Here is a 20,804-nt window from a genome sequence, read left to right as displayed (position 1 = left end):
ATAATCATCAACTGTACTAATTTTTGTTCTGCTATTGGTTTTTCGTTTTTAAAATTTAATTTAAAAATTTATAAATCTACTGATTTTCTTACATTTTTGATACATTGTAATTGGCACGTACGTTTAACACGGATTCGTTGTTTAATGAATTGATACACCCCCATGGGACGTTTAGAGTTCTCACTAGAAAAGTTTTATCAGATGAAATTAGATGAAAAATAATCAGACACCATAATATCTTGAAAGGTACTAGGTTGAAACTATATGTAGCTTTCATTTAATTGACAATTGCGTATTTGAGTGAGGCAATATGAGAATACTACTTTATAAATTACGAAATGCAGTCAATAAAACTACTCATTTTTGTTTAAAATGAATCCTATTTCACAATAAGTCATAAATCACAATCATTGAGTTATTCAAACTTCAATATTTTAGTTGAATTTCAACACTTATTACATCTAAAAATCTTTAAAATCGTCTAAATAAATAATAATAATCATCAATAATTAAAAGGTTTAGTTTTTGTTTTTAATAATAAAAAACCCCCGCTTTTATAACCTATAGGCTATAAGTGCTACTAATAACTGGTATCTGATTATCTCAACTTCTCATAAATAAATAGTTAAATAGCTAAGTATAATTAATATCGTTCCAGATAATACTAGACGCTTTTCCCCTTATTGTTTAAGAAAATATGCGAGAGACCAGAGACAAACTTATCAAGTTTCATTTGTAGTACACCTGGATAATATTATTTTAGTTTTTTTCATTAACTTTACTAACTTATTTTCCTGTTACTTTGTTCCTACTTATAACCCTCCTATATCATCAGCGCCACTTAGCATCCTTACATAATTATTTAAAGTAAATAATAAGGTAGCTTATGCATTTCCGTCAAGTACTCAAATGTTAGGTATACTTACACTTAAAAATGTCATATTTACTTTTAACTTTATAGAAAATACATTTTACTATGAATTGATGGCATATAAAAAAAACACTTTGTTTGCCAAACTGTCGCTATTCAGTCATGTTTTCAGTTTTCTTTATTTCCTGTCGTTCATTGGATAAGTCATGAGTGAGGTATGTTTCTTAATCAGAAAAATTGTTCCATAACTCTAGTTCTTAAGCTTTATGATCCATCAGATGTAAAAATGTATACCTACTCTATCACCATAATACTTCATTTTCCCAAACTTTTGAATAATATCTTAGTTACTCCTATTATTAAGATAGGTCTAAAACACATACTTAATAAATTTAATAATTATAGCTTAGATTTTAAAGCATATGCTTCTTTTTTTAAATGTAAGACAGAAATTTAGTAAATTCGTTTCCCGTCATTTTGATACCAAATAAACCAATTTATTTTTGCTTTTTTATATGTTTATTATATGCTATTGTAATAAAAAAATGATCTAATAATTGACGTAAAAACCCAAAATGCGAATATTTGGTTATTATTGTTTTCGATATCGGCTTGTTTATTATACATTTATATAATATATTAAAAGTTTAGATTGTCAATTTACATATAGCTTGCAGTACATATACGATCAGTATGCCTTTAACATCGATATCGACCGTTTCAAAATTTAAGATTTAGTGTTGTGATTTGAAACCTTTTGTATGAAGTATTCACCGATATTAGAAATATATATATATATATATTAAATACAATGAAACAAATTAAACTAAATGATTTAAATAGTTTATCATTTTTAAATTGAAAAAAAACGAGTTGATATAAATACATTTTTTCTTAATTTACTCATAGATGTAATTATATTATTTAACATATCTAAATAAATTCCTAGGCTAAATTTTCAATTGACATCGTCACCATGCTTATCATAGTTTCATACAAACCACGGAAATTTTTTTAAAAAACACTTACTAAAAACTTCACTAAAAATAAAAAAAATAAAATAATACTTATAACAGTAAATAACCGAAAATTCCTTATTTTTTATTAAAAAATATACCTATGTGATAAATATTATTATTATTATTACCAGCATATAAAAATAAAAAACCAAGTATATCTTACTTCCTTAATTAAATAATTTATAAATATATTTTTATACTATTTTATAACAATGAACATACAATTAACAGTCAATGTTCAAGTAATTGTTGCATTATAAAATTAGTTTAAAGTTTGCTTTTTTGTAAGTTTAAATCTTAAGTACTCATTCATTGTTATAATTGTATAGTTGTATATAAAATAATATTAGACTAAAATCATATTGTACAATCACACACTTTTTTTTATTAATTATTTTATTAGTCACCTAAATCAAATCCTTTCTTCAAGTAAATTGTAGATTAAACATTTGTTTAATAAGTAATTATTATGTATAATGCTTTCTTTTTTTATTAACATATTATAAACAATTGATAATTACGATAAAAATATCTGAGACTTGCATCAAATACAATAGTTAAAAACAAAAAAAAAATTAAAAAAAAAACATTCATTAAAGAACAGATGAACAAGCTTGAATAATGCAACTTGATTTCGTTGAATCATTAAGTTTTGAATGTTTGCCAAACCAATAATAATAAAAAAAACAAAACGAAACAACACTAATCAGAAAATGAGTTAATAAAAAGTGACTAGACAAACTTGGAAAAAAATACATTTATGGGAGACAACTCAGATAATCTCTCCATAGACTACCAATATACTAATATGAAGTAGTAATTATAATATACCATAGTAATTCTCGTGTCCCTTATATATAGTATATACGGACTGCAATTCATAAGTACCTATTTGATTTATTAACTGAGCAGTAATTCGCCAACCTTTCTTTCAGGTATCTATTATTAAAATGACTCTATTATATATATATATCTACTTATATGAATTCGTAATAATTACCTTAAACTACTTATAAACACGGTAAGTCATTATTAAATCCTAATCTAATCTTTTTTATCACATTTGATTTATTTTATCCAACTATTCAAAAAGTTTTTTAATTGAAAAAATTGATTCGTTAATGTTTATGAGACATTATTATTATAGTTTTTTATTTCAGCAAACTTAAACATAATATTGCATGCTCTTCCAAGTTTTGAAGATATGAAAAAATTTTTGTACGGCCACAATTAAGTAAAAGTACTCCGATGAAAATTGTATGGTTGAGTCAGTGATAAAGAAACAATTAAGGTCGTAAGTATTTTTTATATTTGACCATTAAAATTTATAAAAACGTTTTGTTATAAAAATGAATAGGAAATTTAAGTAATGAATTAAAATAAATACAATAAAATCTCATTAACAGACTCGATAAAAAAATTAAAATTTTTGTTAAACAAACTTCTTATTAAAATTTTAATATATAGATACTAATTAAATTAAAAATTCTTCAACTAAAATAAATATTCTGTAAAAAAATATTTAAGGTATTAAATAACATAGACCAATAATATATAATAAAGATACATGTTAAAACTGAAATATTTAATTTTTAATGAATAAAATATATTGTGTTCCTAATGAAACTGTTACTACTATAGTTATTTATAAAATTGATTAATTGAAAAATCAAGAAAATATTTTCTATTTAAAATGATATGCTGTTATCAACATTCGATTTTCAACAAACTTGATTTCAAATTAATAAGTCTCATTGGCCTCACATCTAACAGACATTACAATGACAACTTAGGTAGAAATAGTTACGCTGGTCCCAAAACAGGTATTTGTGTTATTACGTAAGCTATTAAACATTGAACAAATATTAAATAATATAATGCAAAATATAGACGTTTTATGAAACATAAAATGATCAATAATTTTATTATAAGAGTATAATAATGTAGACATCAATTAAATTTACATTTAAACTACTAAATGATTTTTTACCAAAATCATTAAATTAAAGAAATTAGTTTAGTATCTATACATAAACATATCATTATATTGTAAACAAAAAAAAAAATAGAAATACAACCCACTTGTCTTAGATTTTCAACTATTTGAAAAGTATCATTATAAAGTTTTTAAATTCGTTGAAAAAGACCACCATTCAAATCAAATAAAATTGTTTACATATAGCTTATCCAATTTTTTTTTTAAACCAATTCCTACCACATACATTATTTAAATTGCTCTTTTTAGAATATTTCGTTGTCTATTATTATAAAAATGTCAAAAAATAAAATAAAAATAGTGTTAGTTTAAATAATTAATGCCTTAAATTACGGTCGGGTCAATAAACATGCCTATAATTTTTGGATTTCATATTATATTTGTATACCTATAAAATATATTCATAATGGCGCATCATTAATTTAAAATGTCAAGTGTATAGTTTTTAATTACTGCCATCGTATTATTTGTATACCACGCCACTATGGTATTGTATGTAATTTTCTCTGAAAATACCACTGCATTGTCTTCTCTATATTCCATTAACAGAATCCGTTTTGTATCAGTAATCCGAGTTATAGACTGTGTTCGCTCGTTGTTTTACCCCTCGTAATATTAGCTAATTCAAAGCACTTAAACTTCACAGATAACTTATATAAGTGACCAGATTAAAAGTCGTGCGTGTTACTGATTCAGAAATTTTCAATAGGGTGCGTTTAGACATTTGTAGACAAATGTCCGAGTTAATTTTAAAATTGTTTTATTATATATTTTATATTTAATTAAATACGAGAAAATACACAATAACAATAATACGCATCAACTACTATGGAATATAATGGAATAACAAGGAGGACTCGGTGAAATGCTTATGGATTCACTTCGACAAAAAATTAGCTTACTAACAAAAAAGTGAACTGAAGATAAACAAAAATAAAAATCTCATACTCCTTGTCGGATAACAGCTCAACCGTACAAATGAAATGTCTTATATCTTTACTGATATATACGAAAACATAAAGACTATTCTTAGTATGGGTTACTGCATACCGAACAAAAATTATGAAACCACAAACTCTCCAAAATAAACTTCTGAGAATAACACTAAAAGCCCCCTGGTTCATGTGAAATAAATAACTTCACAACGACACTAGATTACCCTACCTGCCAACATAGATAACAAATCAATTTTAAAACTTCCACAAAAGACTACCTAAATAAAACTAAAAGAGCTATAAATTTAGAACGATAAGTGACACACTTCAAAATTGGCGTATATACCTCCAAACCCAGTGTAAAATCTTCCTCAAGATATCATCCTAAAAAACCATGAAATAAACTATGTTTTATGGTTAATAATTATTTTAATATAATAAGTTAAATAATAAAAATAAATTAAACACATACTTAAAAAACACTCAAAAGATAAATGTGTATAACACAATTTTTTATTTTGAAATAATTGTTTTTTGTTAAGTTATTAAATCATGCCCCCCTCCCGTTTTTGTTGCCAATGTTTGTATACCTATTACAGTATTTTACCTAACCTAACCTAGCATTTTATATATTATATATATATGTATAATATAGATCTTGCCCTCCCGGTGAAAATTTCTGCGGACGCCTTTGATTGTAATCGTAAGTAAGTAATAAAAACGATTTATAAATACACATATATAAAATTGTTAAATATTCTATTTTAAGTAATTGTAATCGCATCAGCAATGTATAGGTATTATCAAGCAATACCCCGCAGCTACTATCTTAAAAATTATTCATCTGGTTTCACTGTCATCTTCATCATGGAAATTTCCATTGAAAATATAATTTAAAGGTAGGTCGTAGAAAATCGTGTTAAATCGGATACTTTTACACGTATAATAGAGGAGGCTTTTTCAATTCCACGGGGGACCACAATTGTTCATAATTAAAACTGTATAAGTCAAACAGCTTTTTTTGTTATGTTGTATTTAAATTAAATTCATAAGCTTCGTAATAATAAAGTCTACATCAAAGATATTCAAAAAAAAAAAACATTCCTTTTAAATAATATTTTAAACAGAAAATAATAATTAACAATTTTTGTGAAAAACGTTTACATTAAAGATTTAGTGGTAAATTTTTTTTATTATGAACCTATTCATGTTAGATTAACGTAGGAAATCCGGAACTTCGCAGTATACACAATAATAAAATAAAATAACGAAAGTAGGTGGATTCAATCCAATAAGATTATAAAATGTCAACCTAAAAAATAAAACATAATTATTATGAACAAACCAGTGTACGTCTACTACACTCAATTAATCGAGTCATATACTTATTACAACTTCTATTTAAACAGAATAAAACCAAAATTCGTAAAACCACGAGAATTATAAGAAAAATGTTGCTTAAATTCATGACATTTTCAATTTTTACGTACAATACGTGAGAATTTAATTCTAGGTTTATAAGTTTGGTTTTCTTACTGGAATTACGTGTTAGTTTTTTTTTTATGAAATACCTTATTTTGTTTGAAATTCAAAAAATCAATATTTAAATGAGAAATAATGATTTTAGATAATACCTATATTGTTACAAGTCAAAAATATTAATTGTACTTAGAGGCTTAATTACTTAAAACTTTTTGCATTATTTATATTATTAATTTCTATACACATTTGGTGTTCTTGAATTCGTGATATATAAACTAATACTCGTTTAAGCATATTATAAGTTATTTATAAATATATAATAATGTTACATACCTATTTATATCCCACTTGAAACTATTATTTTTTCTGTTTTTGTTCGATGACTTTTCACTTTTAGTATTATGATTGATTAAGTATTATAATCAATCATATAACTAGAATTACAAAATTTCTAGTTTATTTTTCGTTTCATTTTTTTTTTTTTACAGAAATTTAATGCTAATTAAATTAAATTTGTAGAATTTTTTGATAAGTGGTAGAAGTAAAAGTATTTGTCTTCTTTGCTAATAATCGTTTTTGCATACAATAATTTATTTTTTAATTCAAATTTAACGCATCTTTTATAATAACCTACTCGCATTGACTATGTACCAACACTTGAATCTCATGAAGCGATTTTCCTAATTTTTTAATCTAAATTGTGTAATAAAAAAACTCACCAACTTAATATTCCATAACAGTACTTTAACAGTACGATAAATGTTAACCGTCTGTGGTTTGTTAAGAGATACCTGTACATTAATATTGGTTTTAATTATTGCCGATACCATAGTAAATATTATTTTACGCAATAAATAATGGTCTTATCTAACCAAAAGTTAATTTTTTTTTTATTTAAGTGCGGAGGCGATGACTTGAATGGTATTATTTGCCGATGTTTTAATGATTTTCACGCGTCAATGGTCTTACTTTGTGCAAAACGGAAAGTTTACCAACAGAAAATCGTTTTCACATTGGTTTTCATTTCACTAAACACAAGTACAATTCAATTACCAAAATAAACTTACTTTACACACACGGGGTTTTTCGTTTCTGCATACGATCATGCAGCTGGCGGCGGATGTTCGTTCAATTCGAACGCAATCCGGAAACGTTTTAGTCACTAGGTATTATATACACCCATCTCCTCGAAATCCGATCTTAAAACGATAGTGCGTACACGAGGCAAGGAACAGAGTAGGCACCGCACGAAACAAGTTTTCCCGTCTCGAAAACTTTGACCCGTTTAAATTTTCAGACCTTGGCCATTTAAGATTTTCCGCAACGAAACTCAACACAAAACAATGAAACTTTCACTGTTCATTATATTTTCAAAAAATACAAAGCTTCATGTTATTCGACGAAAGTGGTGTTCACATTAAGTGATAAAAATGAAAAACTACCCGTGAAATTTTCAATTATACATTTTATGGTTAAAAGTGGTATGTATATTTTTGAATATACCCCAAATGATTCATTCGCGAATGGTGGAGTAATATCATTACTTTCCTTAATAAAACTTTCTTAAATCTTTCTATAAAAGAAGAGAATATTTAATTTTAGCCTAAAACAAAATCTAGAAGATTGAAATAATAAGATACTAACAGAACGAACGAATCAATTTGTTTGTTGTAAAAACAATATTAATTATATTTATAATATTTGTATTTAAGTTTAAGGTATAAGGTATACGTTTTAATGAATAACTACATATACATTATGTTTGTAAGCTTAACTTTTATATAAACAGTATATTATTAAACTTCGATGATTTAATTTTTTTTTTTTAATGTAATTAATTTAAAATTAAAATAAAACATTAATATAAATGAAACAAAACTTAATATGAATTAAGAACAAATTCTGTAGGTTCTAAATTACTTTTTTAAAACTTGGCATTCATTTTTTAACATCTTTTTACACAAGTTTATTTATTTAAAAATGTTTTATTATTACTAACATAGTAAAAAAAACTTTAAGGATTGTATATAATATAAAGTTAACATTTTAAATGATTACTTGAATAAACAATATTATATTACAACATACATGCATAATAAATAAACATTTAAAGCTTAACTTTATTGTTTGTTTGTTTTTAAATAAAAACTAACCTACATCTTTCATTTTGATTCACAATTTAGCTAGTATACATTTTGTATTCCATATTAATATTAAATATTTATGTATATTTTTTTTTTTAGAAATAATATCCAATTTATTATAATTGATTTATGAAATATTCTTTTTAAATATGCTTACTATTTTCTGCAATTTTCAAAAAAATAACAGAGTATCTCATGCAATTATGACACAATTTTTAATTGTTCGATTACATTTTAAACCATTAAACTATTATTCTAAAGCCACATTTTTATGTTTTAGTTGATTAAAATTTAATCCCTTAAATACATTTTCGTAAATCCATTTTACCGTTTTATTTACAATTAATAAAAGACACTGAAACCTTTGTTTAATTTACATTTTATTGTTAAAATAAAAATAAATACTACTATATTTTATTATATAATTTTATATTTTCTGAACATATTTATACAAATTTATGTAAATAATAAATAAAAATAAGTTTCAAGACTAATATCTAAAAATAAATAATAAGAATAATACGTTCTTAAAATTTTCGTTTTAAAAATATAACAAATAATACATTTATTTGTTTTGGATATTTCAGCTATGCTCTTTATTTGTAGTTATAAGTTTTAATTTCTTCATATTTTGTTTAATAATTTTTAAGGACGTGTTTAATATGCAGTATAATATTCCTGTGTGGTTATGTTTTATTTTATTTAATATTTAAGGCATTTACCTACCAGTTATAAATCAATAGTCAGTAATTATATTATATTTAAGTATGTATCTATTTATACGTATACATTATTTTACTTAGGTTATTTTTTATAAAATTAGTTGATAGAGTTGAAGTTTTTTAATAATATTAATATGGTTTTAAATGTTTCTGATGCAAGTCCGAAAATTTTGTAAAATCTATCCGATAGTTTCTTTTTGATGTATACATATAGTATGTTAATTTTTTAAATTTATTTATCTTTAAAACATAAAATTAAAATAACTTCATTTATTTGAAAATAAGTATTTCAAACATTTATTTTCCCTTTTCTTAGTTGATTATCTAATATTTCTCAATATTTGTTACTTGGAACATATTAATACATTATTGTACTAATTAATTATATTTGTTATGTTGCATTAGACCATTAGAAAATATATAGCACTGATAATAAATTTAAAAATGTATTCTTATAAATTTCATTATTACTTTAGAAGATATAATATGTAATAAGTATAAAATATTAACAAAAACAAAAAAAAGTAATAATAAAAAAGCTTATCCTTGTTTTAAGTATATTATTATAATAACTTATAAAATTTAAAACCTTAAAAACTTAAAAACTTACTTCAAATTGATTTTATTTCATTTTTCTGAAAGTATGAATTTATAATATTGTTTGATTGAAAAAAAAAATGCATTTAAATAAAATAATTATTTATGCGTCCTCATTTAAAATCGATGATGAAATATATTAAATACTACTATATTAGACGACTATAATTTATATTATACTTATAAAAAGTGTTACAACATATTTTAAAATCAAAACTTTTGCTAAAATTAAACTCGTTATTTATAAGTCAACGATAAGACTAAGTTGGTTTTATGGTGGCCAACTAAGTTGTTGTGTCAAACTAACCAAATTAAAAACAGTAGAGGTTTTTCAATCAATATCAATACGTCAATAACTATTGATTCTTGATATATCTCTAACCACTCTCTCAATAAAAACTTACATTATTAAACCGTTGACTATTGAGTAAAAGCTCGCCTCAGACAATTTCATTACATAATGAATTACGTACATAAGCTATAACATGTCACCACCACTTAAATCCACTAATATTACATCGATATTCTATTACAATTCTTAACTCTCTCTCCAATTCACCACTAACCAATACTAAAGACGAAAGTGTAGTAATTTTTCGATTCTACGTCTTAAAAAAGAAAAAAGAAATAATAAATATACATCATACATCATACATAATATAAGATAATATTTGGGTACCTACTGAATGTCGAATCATTGTTGTTATCTGTATACAAGTATATTTAGACTTAAGATATATTTGTCAACCAAATTTCTAATTTAGTTACTATTATCTACATATTATATTATAAAGAGTTTACTAGAAAACTTTTAAAACTTTTATCTGCCCTTTGAACTGTAATAGCTTTTAGTTTTTTTTTTTTTTTTTTAAATTAATATTGTTTCGAATAACGTGAAATTGTATCTAATTCTAAAAGTATAAATTAAACAATTTCTTTATTTACTCAAAATATAAAAATGGTAGTAATTACTTTAAGGTTTTGTTTTTGTAGTCTCAAGATTAAAAAAAATGTCTATGCATTATACATAATATTTTGAAATAATCCATCAGACACATGCGTTTAAACTATAGTTAACTATATCATTTTTTCAATATTACGTTTAAAATGTTAAAATAATACTTAATTACTTAACAATGGAGTGTGTTTGATGAGGATTTACAGATAAATTGAAAATTCAATAATAAAGTGAATTCCCTTAATCTACCAATTAAATTTAACGGATGTTCATTATATTCATGTCTTTATTTCGGCAAATGGTAGATTTATCTATGTGGAAAAAATAATTACATTTAAAATAACACAAATATAATCCATATTTCAAGGGGTACTTAAATACTACAATTAAAAAATTCAAGTTAAAAAATACCTATACTTTGCCTCTAAAAAAATATATATATTTTTATGAAAATATTGTGCTATCAATCCATCATATAAAAGACAGGTGGGACAACGCCAGTGTAAAATTTAGAAATCACATAAATTCAGTGAGCTTTGATACTGTTGTAAGGTTTATGTGGCATACAAACCATGGGATAATACGTTAGATTGATATGATTAATGGTCAATGGGAGGCCCACAAGCATCTATATAAATATATTGTATTGAAAATTGGGTTCACTACATTAAGTTACCATAAAGAGAGAAATGTACAATATAAAATAGCATATCAATAATAATAATGACTTAACATAGAATTTGCAAATACTATTGACGTTGTTTGACAACAAATGTCAATACATGACAGTTTGGAGTTCGAAATTTGAAATTATTTAATATTAATTGGTAAGTTTATTTCAAAACATTATTTATTTTAAAATATTTTTTTTTATTTGCAATTTCTATAAAGAATCTAACCAATTCTTTGTTATTCATTAATTAGGTATTTTAGATATTTTATGAACGAATGATGTTTTTTCTTAAAAATATATGTTAAATCTATCGTATAAATGAAATTTATAATAGTCGAAAAATCATGGGCAAGATATGGCTTAGATTTCTAAATCCATTACCCTCACGAAGCATATTTCTAAATATTATAACCAATGATAAGTATAATATTATATTATTAACAGTTTATTATTTATTAGAAAAAATATTGAATGTACTATATATTATTCTCATTAGCCACCACACCCAAATTTATTGATTCTATGCTAGAAATAATATAGCGAATTTAAGTTCAGCAGTTTACCTACCTTACATATTTTTCATTATTTTTAATATAAGAATTAATTGACTAACCTAACACGTCTTATTGGTAGGTATCAAAAAAATAGCCCCAACAAAACACAGGCTATTTTATGACCTTAACCTTTAGTTTTGATAATAGGGTATTCAATATTACACTAAAATTAACAAAACTAAAAGTTAACTACTAAATGAAAATTTGCTGTGTTACGCACTTGTAATATAGAGACAAAAAGACAAAAATACGGGTGTAGCATAGGCGTCTTAAGAGCTTTAATAAAATGATGAGTGAATTATTTTTAAACTCTTAAAAAATGCAATAATTTATTACATTCAAATTGTCTGTTCTGAAAATATTTATCGAAAAACAATACAGTTTAATAATTATATTATTTCAACCTAAATCGAAACATGCTTAAACAATTAAACTTAAGCTCTTATAATTCAGAATATAATTAAAATATTAATTGATTGTTACTTATAACTTATAAATGAACACATTTCATACTTTAACGATAGAAAATGTAACAAATATTCTTGTTATTTTTCAGATATTATAAACGCAATGCTATTTTTACGGTTATCATTTTTATCAGTCATAGCATGATAAGTAGTTTGGATATTATGTAAATATTTTTTAAAAATATTTGTAAACTATAGTAGTAGACATATTAGGATGGTATAGTTGTTTTAAAAGCATATGATTATAAAAACATTATTCAGAATACAATCATACACCACTTCGTATAGCAACTATAACATTTGTATTAAAGTGGTTAAATAAAATATATATACTATATGATGCGTAATATCTACTAATACGTTGAATTTATTTACAGGAGCACAAATAAAAATATGACAAAATAATGGAATAAACATAGATAGAAAAACACTATAGTGTATGTTGATAAAAATGGGGTATGACGGGGTTAAGTAAAAATATTGTGCGAAGTAACGTAAAGAAAATGTAACAAAATAATTTCAGTTTAGTACAATCATGAATAGAAGTGAGCACAGAATGATTGATTGATTGATTATTATTTCAATATCAAGTCGATAGAAAAAAAATCACGAAGATTGATGTAAAATGATGGTTAGGTTAGGTAATGTAAGGTGTATACTTTTTTTTGAATGAGAACGTGTAAAAATATTCAACATTTTTAAGTAAAAGAAAAATGCAATGAGATTTATAAAAAATATTATGAAATATCAAACTAATCGAAAATTATGTCAACATTATAGAAAGAAAAATAAATTTGTTTAACATTTGAAACAAATGTCTAATATACAATTCTACACTTAACAAATAGACATTGTACAAAAATATAAAATAAATTTCTATTCTTAAATTGATGTATTTAATATGATAAATATTCACAATATTTAATTGATAGATTATTATAAATATGTAAAATAATAAAAGTAGAAACTAGTAAAAATTTGTATTTTGTACAATTTTGGATAGCTGTGTCAAATGTGTATACGTAGTACATACTCTGATAATTCGAATTTCTTTAGTTTTACTCATTCAATTAATTAAATTTTTTTTTTATTATTCATTTTGAGTTATTAACTATAATCATTTAACAAAATTGCTCATAACTCATAAGTTGTTATTATAAATATGTTAATAGTTGTTATAATAAAACATTTATTGTTTTTCAATTATGGTTTTTTTCATATACACTTGAAGTTAAAATTTTGGCAAGCATTTTCAAATTCAAGAAAAATTTTAAATAATTATTTAGTGAAAAATTTATAAAATGTTCAATTTTTTACTTTTAGAGCTGAATTATATTTTATATACACAATAACATTTTAAAATATAATATTTTTGACAAAAATTAATTCAACCTAAAATATTACTAATAGTAAAATGAATTACCATAATAGCAATATAAATATATCATAAAGTATACTTAGAATATAGGCTGACAGATTGTCTTCACTCAGAATCGTTTATCATATGATATGATTTATCATTGAATTTAAAATTTAACATATACATTACAGTGACTTTCTCAGCGACAAGGTACACTCGACACCTAGTCGAGCAGTATTCTACTTCCCTCTCTTTTTTATTGGTAAATCTTGTATCTTTATTTTTAACTAAGTGCAGAAAGGATTTTTTTTTTTTTTTTAATTGTCCCCTTTTTATTTCTATTGCTGATTCACATAATCAACAACTTAATAGTTCAACAAGTTTTAATAAGTCTTGTATACCTAGTAGCTATTATGAATTATTTTTGAATCTTATTACAAAAACAAAACTTTGAATGTACTTTTTATCTAAATTAAATGCAATAATTAACCTAATATCTTTTATCGAAGTATATTATCTACATTTCTAAAAATATACGATTTTATTTCTGTACTCATAAATAAATACTAACCTTATTCACCTGTAAATATTAGCTAAGCGAGTTTATACAATGAAAAAATATCGTATTTGACAATATGAAGGATGAATAAATGTTTACAAAAATTATTAAATTTATAAAATTATATCTATAAATAATGTTGATGTCGTTTTTAAAACCATTAAAATGTATACTTTGTTACCATAAATAACATATGTGAAAAATTAATTTATAATTATTTTCTCAAAAAAAAATTAATCAAAAAAATTTTAGGTAAATATTATGTGTCTTGGATGTAAAAAATATTATAAGTTTTTTGATTACATTTAGGCAACTAAATAAAATATGTACGTAATTTTATATACTTTTAGAACTATAACTCGTCTCGCCGGCCTTTAGGTAATACCAAAAGCTTAGTTTCTTGGCGGATAAAATCGACGAAGACCCATAAATTGTTATTCTCAAAATGTAATAGCTGTCATCTTCAGCACCTTAGTGTTAGCGACAAAATAACGTTTCTCTTAATATTATTTTGAAACTCGGTATTGTGTAGTTGGTAACCCAAAACGGTAACATTCTATATGATCGTAATATATATAATATGTAATGTATATGTATATATAATATGAATACTGCCAACACAGTAAGTATAATCGTCATTCGTCGAAATGGCTCTACTATTGTGTATCGTGTCTTGTTTTAGAAATTTACAAATTATCACCACTCGGGATGTGGATTTTTTTATATTAACTATCCATAAATATAGAAAACTTTTTGTATTATATGTATCAGTAAAAATCTTCCAGAATAACATGCAAATTTTTATGCTAAGACTTAAATTTTATAACAAAAGACATACCTATCTGAATAGAGCGCAATGCTGCAATACGAATTGTAAAGTAATAGAGGCAAGACGAGAGAAGCAAAAACGCTCTATCCATGATTTATCCACAGTTTAGAGACAATTTTTTAATTTCAATTCCTCTTAAACTATTTGTCGGATTTCAATTAAATATAAACTGAGTTTTAAATATAGTTAAGAATTATAACAATGATGAAAAGTTTATTGCATATTTGCATGTTTAAATAACCAACGTATTATAAATTATAATATAAAAATATTTTTTTTTTTGTATATATACTTTTATAACAGCTATAAATAAAGTGACAACAATACTGTATTATAGGTCCTATCACTTTTATTATAACTATATGTACCTACACATATTCACCAAAAATAAATAATTATTGTTAATAAATATTTTATTTAATTAGGTAATAACCATATTTCTTGTTAGTTATAAAAACACAAAGAAATGTATTTGAACAAAATTACATTATTTTAGACACATTGAAAAAAGACAATTTGCAAAAATTGATAGGTTGTTAAACTTTTATAATCGAATCTATGACAATGTATCATAACCAGAAATGAACTATAATTACATAATCATGGTAAAAAATCAACAACAAAATGTCTTACTAATAAAAATTTACCTCATTTGAATTAATAAGTACATGGATCTCTTATCTGTAATAAATTTAAAATAGAATACATTTTAAGTTATATTAACATATTATTTGATCCTATACTCTATACTAGAATAAAAATATTACGTACTAGGATTGTTTTTCCAACTTCCAAATCACATCTATGGACTATTCAAAATTAACAATATAGTAGTAATTTAGTTTAAAGTATTTTCAAGTATTTTTTTTTCCCCATTAAGTACTATTGCAAACGAATTATTATTCGTTAATTAACGAACAATTATTGTATTTTTATACATTATAGGACTAAATATAGTTTTTACTTGATAATATTACTTTGTTCCGTTATATTTAAATGTACTTAAATATTGATTTATGGATTGTTTGTGTATAAAATATCAAATAATCCTTAAAAATAACGAAATAAATATTTAAAACGAAAATATGTATTTTTATTTTTAAATAAGCTGCACAATATAATAATATCTTCTCTAAGAAAAAAAATTCTATGTCAATAACTATTACTAATAGGTATGAGTACATTACTGTATTTCAATTCATTACTTACTACTGTAAAAATTCAATCTCTCTAAAATAATATTCATATTTGTATCTATACGGGCATATTATTATAATAGGTAGGTACATTTGTATTAGAAATTAGAATACTAATTTTACTTATTTTATTTAAAAATCCGAGTACTTCAATTATACTGTTAGTATTATACGTGATTACGGATTTTTCTTATACTTTTGATTATGATTAAATATTTAAATGTAAAACACTAAATAATACATACATTTTTCTTCATTAGGTTGATACTAAATATGTTACTATAGCTTCATAATTTAGATGTTGAAAAGGGTATAGAAATATTTTACGGACGTCGCACGTTAAGTTTTGAGCGGGTCTCAGGTAATTATATTATATTTACAAAAAGCTATTATTTAAAAGATGAATCTGAACAACCTTTGATATAAACTACAGTAATTGAGGATATAGCATTTTTAAATTATTAAAATACAATAAGTTATTATTCTGTAACTTATTGTTCGAATTTGTAAATTACATTTAAATTGTTTTAGTATTAACAACTACCTAAATGTTTGTTTAGGTTATAGATTATCTCATACATTTAAATGTATTTAACTTCCATTTGTGTTGAAAATTATAAGAAAAAGGTAAATTTAGACAGGAGATAAATCATTTATTTTGTAAAACTATTGAAGAGAATAGTTTATATTAATAATAAGACAAAAAAATGTTGTTCAAAGTTACCTCTTTTTGTTTGAAATCTGCTAAGTGGTTTATGAAACTTATACAAATACAATTGTTGGCAATTTATTATTACGCTTTGAAGTACCTATCTTATACTTCCACATATATTATATATTTATATCGTTGGCACAACAAAAAACGTTCAGAAGTTTGATATTTGATTATATCGATGAATACAGAACAAAACTATGGATATGACGAAAATCACTAATGACAAAGTACTATAACAATTGTGAAAATATTGTGGAAGTCGTTAGTAGTATGAATAAGCAAAAGATAAGATATATCTATGTCAGGCAACAAGAAAAAAATAAAATAAGAATATAGCATGTTAATACTTTATCGAAAAGTTAAAAGGAAACGATCCCTTAGCTTAGTTATCAACAAAAGAATTTTTATAATTCATAAAATTTTAAAAAAATAACATATATATTTTAATATAAAATCGTCGATATAAAGTTTGTTATACCAGTTAAACTGTTTTACATAAATTAACAAATCGTACCTTAAAATATTCGCAAAAAACACACAAAACTTATATCTAGTATCTAGATATACAATTAAAAATAATAAATAACAATACCTACTTATAAACTAAAAAAATTTACTGAAAATAAACATCAACCTAACCATTATGACACTCTTTTATAGTTTTCTTTTTTTCTCTAACTAAATTTGGTATACATAATAAAAACAAAAAGTTTGTTTTTATAAACAAAAACCAAGATAAATAAATATACATATTTTTGGGTATACCTATTTGAAAGTGTAAATAAATTTTAAATAAACTCAAAATGACGGACTGATATATTATAATTTATGTCCAGTTTGAAAGGTTTTTCATTTATGCAATTTCTAAAGAAATGTAAATATTAAATCCAAAAATATTCTTAAATATTAAACCTATTCAAATGACTATGTAGTAAGTGTATTATATAAAAGTTCGCATTTTATAAAGAATGTTTAAACATATTCATATATCTGAACTACATTGGTTCTAAGTTATGAGGTTTGATGCAAAAGTTATCAAAACGCCATGGTTCAACTCTAAAATAAAAAATATATTAGAGGTATAGTCATTTCACTCAATAGAAAAATTCAAATTATGAGAAAAACTTAAATATACCTTAACGTGTAACGTGTACACGACAATACTTAAGTCACTTTAAACTTATTCTTAGAAAAATGTTGTAAATATAACATGTATATAAATATTTAACTCAAAATTTAAATGTCATAAATGTTTAATAAGTAAAATGAACTCGCACTGTAAATATAATACACAAAATATTTTGTACAATATTTTTATTACATGAAAACTAAGATGGTACATTGATATCAAATTGAAACAATTAGATTTATCATATATTTATATACACTCTATATAACACGACTATATTCACTAATTTTAAATATTAAAATTATTATTTATTGCAATTTATTCATTTTTTTATAGCCCACACCACTTTGTATCTATAAAACATTCTGTATGTGTATAATATACTATACAGTTTATCCGCAATAGCTAATATCGTAATACATGCAATAAAATCGGTCTTAGAATTCAAACAGCATCGATATATTTGCTTACTTACCCATTGGCTATTTTTAATGTAAAATCCTCATATTAAACCACGAAAAGAAAAATCTATTCAATAATTTTTTAGCTTTTGATCTACGTAAACAAGCAAACCGATTTTTGATATTTGTAATCCCTTTGATTAAAACTTTAAATTATGTATTGATGTTACCTTATTGAGCTTAAATTTATTGAAAACTAACCTTGTATTTATTTTGTTTATTTATAATTTACATATAAAAATATAAAATAAACTTTCTAAGTATGAAAATTTTTTTTTAATTAAAAATTATTTAGATCTTAGATCTATAGGTAATTTTAAATATTTAATACTTACCTTGAATACTACAAATTTAAATAATAAACTATGACAGTGCCTAATTAATTAGTTTGAATAAATAAAAATATGTATTATCCAATATCCATTCACAAGGTTAGGTATTAATATTATTATTAAAAAGTTAATATTCAGAATGATTATTACTAGAATTCTCTTTAAATAATTTAATTATTAAAGTTATACTTATAATTATACTGGTATCAACAATAAAATCTGAAAATACATTTAACATTTCAAATTTTTGAGTAAAATTTATATGATTCTCACTCCTAGAAATTCCCAAATTTTAAAATATCAAAGATATAAAAAAAGCTGATTTATTTTAAATGTTTATTATTATCAGTTATAAAAGTTTTTTAGATTAAATTCTTATTTAGTATCTACTTATAATATTAATTATTTTTTCTAATAAAAAGTCAGAGAATTATAATGGTACCAATTAATTCTACTAACATAGCATCGATTGTGCTAGTACAGGTACACAAGATGCATATCTCAATAAAAACCTATTTTTTTGTTTTTATATTTTTAATAATATAAGTGCTTTTAAGTAAAAATTTACTGAAAAACTTATATATTTAAATGAAATATATCATTATTTAGCCTTATTATGAGTAAACCATAATTTGTTTTTACAATTTTAATATGATTCCTGTGAATTCCCTATCCCTATAAATACCTTTGTCTACAAAAAATTAAATTAATTCAAATAAGCCAATGTTATATCATCATACTGATGTACCTACCTTATATGTTTAACATATTCGCCATTAGGTACCTAGTAAGTTATAATACCTATATATCTTTAAGAACTCGCCATATACATTCAAATGAATATTTATATCGTATATTATAATATTATATGAGTAACCTTAACGTGAATTATTTGTAATGAGTAGAGACAAAAATATACTAATACAACTCATACTTTCAACACTTTGGTTCCCTTTAAATTATGCAGCACACCAATAACTAACAAGTTATATTGTGCTGGTATGGTAATTAATTATTACAAATATCAACGATATATCATACTCAGTGACATTAGAACTATGTGCTTTCGAACAGACAAGCGTGACGAAACATTAACACTGCCGTTCAATATAATATTATATTATGTTATTTGGTACATATGAACTAGAGTAGCTATAATACTTAATGATCTCAATTTATTATCGAAACAAAATCACGCTATAGCTACTTACCGATTACGAACGGCATTAAAGCTACGGTGCACCACCAACACCACCACGTTGTGATCGCCAGTCTACCGCAGCACGCGGTCGTCTTCGTCATCGTCGTCCAGTGGGCATCGAAAAAAACCGAAAAAAAAATAATAAATGTGGATTCAAAGATATTGGAAGTTACAACCAACGGGCGAGAAAAAGTCGTTCAAATCTCGGCGGCGATCAGTTAGTCGGATGTGCGTAAATCACGACCATGTGTACCGGACCGATTTGGTTAACGAGACGTGGGTCAGGCATGAGCTCTTACACGACACTGCCAGCCGAAAGCTACTACTACTGCTGTCGACGATGACGACGACGACGGCGACGGCAACGGCAACGACGATGGGGAACTATGGGTGCGAATTGCCTGCATCCTCACAACCCCGACACATTGCCTCTGAGTCCCCTCAAGGGGTAACCGTACATACAGGGTGATTTTAGCCCCCTCCGATTATCATAATAATATTAGATATTATTATTTAATAGATTCTATTAATGCAAATTAATGTTTTATTATTAAAATGTTGATGTATAAACGTATAAATATGTTTAATATAATTATTTTTACGA

At 24.0% G+C, this 20,804-nt stretch overlaps 1 protein-coding gene across 1 annotated transcript in view; it reads right to left on the bottom strand.

Moving 5' to 3' along the window:
* Positions 1–20,521, bottom strand: part of LOC114130405 (uncharacterized) — an 85,067-nt gene extending 64,546 nt beyond the window's left edge. Inside the window, exon 1 of the mRNA XM_027995382.2 lies at positions 20,211–20,521. Coding sequence (XP_027851183.1) covers positions 20,211–20,301 — 91 coding nt within the window. The 5' untranslated portion in view covers positions 20,302–20,521. The remainder of the gene's footprint in view (positions 1–20,210) is intronic.
* Between the last annotated feature and the right edge of the window lie 283 nt (positions 20,522–20,804).

The sequence above is a fragment of the Aphis gossypii genome, chromosome 3 (assembly GCF_020184175.1).
Source record: "Aphis gossypii isolate Hap1 chromosome 3, ASM2018417v2, whole genome shotgun sequence".
Taxonomy (NCBI): domain Eukaryota; kingdom Metazoa; phylum Arthropoda; class Insecta; order Hemiptera; family Aphididae; genus Aphis; species Aphis gossypii.
The sequence above is the reverse complement of the archived record's forward strand: the minus strand, read 5'-3'. Positions and strand labels throughout refer to the sequence as shown.